At 43.4% G+C, this 4,566-nt stretch overlaps 1 protein-coding gene across 2 annotated transcripts; it reads right to left on the bottom strand.

Annotated features, from left to right (window-relative positions):
- Nucleotides 1–2,216: 2,216 nt before the first annotated feature.
- Nucleotides 2,217–3,086, bottom strand: LOC107102030 (gamma-crystallin M3-like). 2 transcript variants are annotated; one of them, XM_015401174.1, is made up of 3 exons: nucleotides 3,069–3,086; nucleotides 2,754–3,002; nucleotides 2,217–2,498 (listed from the first exon to the last, which is right to left on the bottom strand). In XM_015401174.1, exons 1-3 carry the CDS (start codon nucleotides 3,084–3,086, stop codon nucleotides 2,217–2,219), a joined length of 549 nt encoding a protein of 182 aa, XP_015256660.1. The 2 variants fall into 2 exon arrangements, with proteins under 2 accessions (XP_015256660.1, XP_015256661.1); XM_015401175.1 differs by having other exon boundaries at nucleotides 3,078–3,086.
- Between the last annotated feature and the right edge of the window lie 1,480 nt (nucleotides 3,087–4,566).

Here is a 4,566-nt window from a genome sequence, read left to right as displayed (position 1 = left end):
GTAAGTAGAACATGAAAGGGAAAACAGAGAAGAAGGAGAAAAGATGAGAAAAAGAGGAGATAAAAGGGAGATAATGATCAAACATTTTCAGTCTGCTTCATCACCTGCAAAGAGATGTAAAAAGAACAGCACAACCAACGGACATGGTACGAGACATACAATAACGTAACACCTAGAAACTATCACTGAAGTACTATTATTTAATCTGACATGTACTCTGTGTTACCTGAAGATAGGAATATGGGCTTTCTGTATGGAAGTTAATATCTAAGTACCTGGAACCAAGCACCTGTAGTTGTTTGTAAAAGTGCACCTGTGCATGTAAAGTTTATCCAAAGAAAAAAATGCTCAGTAGTGGTTGTGGAGAGCCGAAGAGGTGCCCCCCCAGAGCATCGAGGCAAGCGCCAGGAAACTCAAATCCCCAAACGCCCAAAGGGACACCAAGAGCGAAGGCACCAAGGAGGGGCCAACCCAGGAAATCCGATCCCCACCAAGGGAGGAGGAGAGACAGCCCCAAGGAAGTCCCTCAGCCACCTCAATTTCGGAGCCCCTGGGAGCCATGGGGACGAGTCTGCGGGCTCCGCCGGCAGCCAGCCAACCCGAAGTGAATCCGGCCCTTGGCCCTCAGGAATCTGAGGCCCCAGGGGCACCCCACCCCCCGGCAGGATCCCCAGCCAGGCCCCGGCCGACCGGGTCCCGCCAGGAAGCCGCCAGGAATGAGCCAGTAGCCACCCGGGCATCCAGGCCAAACCCCAAGCTCCACCAGTGCACCAGTGAGCCCAGGCGCCAGCCAGCGGAGGGAGAGCAGGACGGGGGGAATGGGCTCCGCACTTGATGGAGACTTGAGATATGCTTGGGAGAGGAAGCAGTTCAGACCCCAACCTGGGAGAGAAAAAAAAAACAAAAAAAACTCACAGTCTCATTCACGCCTTCCAACCTTAGTGCCCCCACTCACACAACACAGAAAAAAAACGCGGACGCACATTCACACATAACACTCACATCCAATAATACCAGCACCAAAGACCCGGCGGTACCGGTGGTTGGTCCCAGGGTTATCGGATGACCCAATAAGGGAACCTAAAATCTGGTTGGGGGGGGGAGGGGAGCGGTGACTCCGCCACACCAACCCATCTCGTTCCGGCTTCTAGCCCGGCCCCCCAGCCCGCACCCGGACCAGACCACCCCGAGCAAAAGCTCCCCTGGGATCGGGGCCCACTTGCCCCGCACAGGCCATAACTTTACTGTTTTCAAACAAAATTCTGAAAAAAGTACGTTGACTAAATTTGAGTTTGTCTTTTGATGTGTGTTTATCTGGGTTTAGAAATCTTTGCAAACAAAACGTTTAATAAAGAATGAACATACATTAAAATACACTTCAATGTATTTATCAGGTAACCATTTTAATGTACATTTTAAAATACATTTTATAAAAATACATGTAAGCTATGTCACACCTTGCCCTAAAATTGGAATTTTAATGTGCATTTACAAGTCTTCATAATTCCAGGTAATTAGGATGTGCAAAATTCCATTCCATCCATCCATCCATTTTTCATCCCGCTTATCCCAAGTGGGGTCACAAGGGTGCTGGTGCCTATCTCCAGTTGTCAACGGGTGAGAGGCAGGATCCAACCTGGATATGTCGCCAGTCCATCGCAGGGCAACATGGAGACAAACAGGACAGACAACCATTCAAACACCCACTAACACCTAAGGAGAATTTAGAGAAGCCAAATAACCTAACAGTCATGTTTTTGGACATGACTGTTAGGTTAATTGGAGTACCTGGAGAGAACCCACGCATGCTCAGGGGCAACATGCAAACTCTATGCAGAAAGAGCATATGTTGGGAATCGAACCTGAAACCTTCTTCCTACAAGACAGCGGGGCTACCCCCTTTTCCACCGAACAGCCCTCTAAAGTGAAATAGTCACGTTATTTTAAAGGTTAGTGTGGGTGTAAAGCTAGTAGAAAATGAATGACTCAAAATTTCCTTTTTTTTGTTTTTTTATTATTTTTCTTAACATTCTTGTGGTTTCACGTTATTTAGTTGGTTTGATACAGTCATCGCAATTTACTACAGAATAAGCAAACAGTTAATTTTAGATAGTTTTATCTTAAATGTGAAGCCCAGATTTTCAAGGAAACCCCAGTTGCAAAAATGTTGTTTTTCCAATTAGTAATTTTCATAAAAGAGTTCTTTTCTGTCCCAACTAACAGGATTCCATGATGCGTCTGATGGAGCCAATCCTCATGTCCATGGGACCTGTTCCCATGTCTCTCATGCTCCTGTACTCTCCAGGCCTCAGGTAGATCATCCTGCCTCTGAAGCTGGACTGCTCAAACAGCAGCCAGTGGCCATCCATCACATGAACAGACTGGCAGTTGGACATGCGGTAACGCTCTTGGATGGAGTCGCAGTCTTCCATCAACTCGTTCATCTGACCACTGAAGTTCTCTCGCTCATAGATCCTCATTCTGAATGGACCTCTGTGCTGCAAGGAATCATTTTTACCAAAGAAGAGTTTTAATGGAAACATATAGAGAAATTGTGCTATTAAGTTGACATGAAAAATTCAGGAAAATAAACAACAGGACAGGTTTTACTACTTTTACTACACCTTTAAAATGTGCATACAAGAAAAAAAAATTTGGTCTACAAGTGACCTTGTGATCAGATTTTCATTTAAAAAAAAACCTGCAGATGAAACTATTTTTTTTTCTTTGGTAGTGTAGTTATAGTTCCTTACCAAAGGGATCATGCGGCAGGAGCGGATGCAGTCACTCATGCTCATTCCCATTAGCCGCTGGTTGTCAGGGTACTCTCCTCGCCTAATAAGCATCTGGTGGCCCATGAAATTTGGACGTTCATAGACCATGAAGCAGCCGCTCTCCACCCTGCAGGAGTTACAGCGGCTCAGGTAAGAGGTCAGCTCTGCACAGTCACTGCTGGTCTCATAGGAGCGACCCTGGAAGTTTTTGTCCTCATAAAAGATGATCTGGAAAACAAGATAATTTCATATTATGATCAGAAATCTATCTGCTATTGTTGAAAACCCAGAAACCTCTCTTACTCTGCCCATTTTGGTGATCAGTCTTGTCCCTGATTGCACTGGTACTTTGGTAAGACCACTGTGTCACTTTTATACCCACCATGATGGCTAAATGATCTATGGAGCCATTGTTAAAAAAATATCTTACTCAGCAGCATAGCATACGGGGCTATAATGTTTGGTAAATAGCTCTGTAAATGGTTACTATTCCACTGTGAATGCATCTGGTGCAGTGCCAACTGCAGTGGCAGTGCTATGGGTACAGGTTGGTGACAGCAGAAAGTATCAGCAGGGACTATTTGCAGTCAGAGGGATAAAAAGCACAGCTAGAAATGCTATACTCCTACATTGTTTAATCAGACTAATGCCAGAAAAGTGAAATTTGGTTTCTTGCTACACTTCCTTAACGTGTCCTGTTTGCTAAGGTAGAACTTGGAATTAATGTCCCAGTGCTGGATAAGAGTCACACAGATATGGTTTCGCAGGTAGAACATAATGGCTGTTGCCAAAAAGTTCCACTGGGTAATAATTTATAAAAACATTATTATAGGTGGCTTTGGGAAAACAATTTAAAAAAACATATGGAGACTGAGGCGGAGGGAGGATAATGAGAGGGGCTGAGAATTAAGCAGGGGGATAAACACAGAAAATACTGAAAGCTCCAAGTAATCTGCTTCAATACCTGTGTTACGACAACATATTTGAGTACATGAGACAAACATGAGGTTTAAAAGAATTGTTTTTATTCCTAATCTCTGGAACTTCTTTTTAGATCAGTTGTTTGTTTTTCTGCAAAGAGACAAAAAAAAAAAAAACAGAGAGTCAGATTTTTCCCCAGTTCCCCATGTCCGAAAAAAACTCTAAGAAAAAGCAAAAAACAAAAGTATGAACAGAAAGTTGGACCTGGTGAGCCGATCCAAAGAACCAAAAAGAAAAAAAGAAATAATTATCAACTCTAAAACTTATGTGACTCAACTAAGGTTTATACAACACTAAAAGGGTAAAAAAAAAAAAAGAAACAAAAATAATGAATGTGCCCGACGCACATAACCTGCAAGAAACAACAGTAAAAATCACACAACACGCAAAGCATGTAGTACATGCAGTACTGTAAATACATGTATGCAAAGATCAAAAGCAAAACCTATGAATATTACACGTTTAATCACAGCAACATGTAGTTGAAGCTGCAGCTTTGGCATAAGTATTACTGTGTATCTGGTCCAAAGTCCATAAGCTGTATAAAAAGCTTATACAGTGTGTTCAACCTTTATTAGCAAAAATAAATTTCAGGACTACAATGTCAAAAGAACCTTGCTCTGACAGAATGGATCTCCTCGTTCATTATTTCTGCTGAATCATTTCTGACTGTGTGGATGTAGATTTGTGCAGTGTCAGTGGAACTCCTGTGTACTGGTTAATCGCATTGTTGGGATCTGGAGAAGTTCCACCTTTCTCCAGCAGAGTTCGCCGTGGATCCTCCTGAGCTGAGCCTTCGACACACCTGAGG

Source organism: Cyprinodon variegatus, unplaced genomic scaffold (genome assembly GCF_000732505.1).
Source record: "Cyprinodon variegatus isolate N-32 unplaced genomic scaffold, C_variegatus-1.0 Scaffold1190, whole genome shotgun sequence".
Classification (NCBI taxonomy): domain Eukaryota; kingdom Metazoa; phylum Chordata; class Actinopteri; order Cyprinodontiformes; family Cyprinodontidae; genus Cyprinodon; species Cyprinodon variegatus.
Note: the sequence above shows the minus strand (reverse complement) of the source record. Positions and strands in the feature narration are given on the sequence as shown.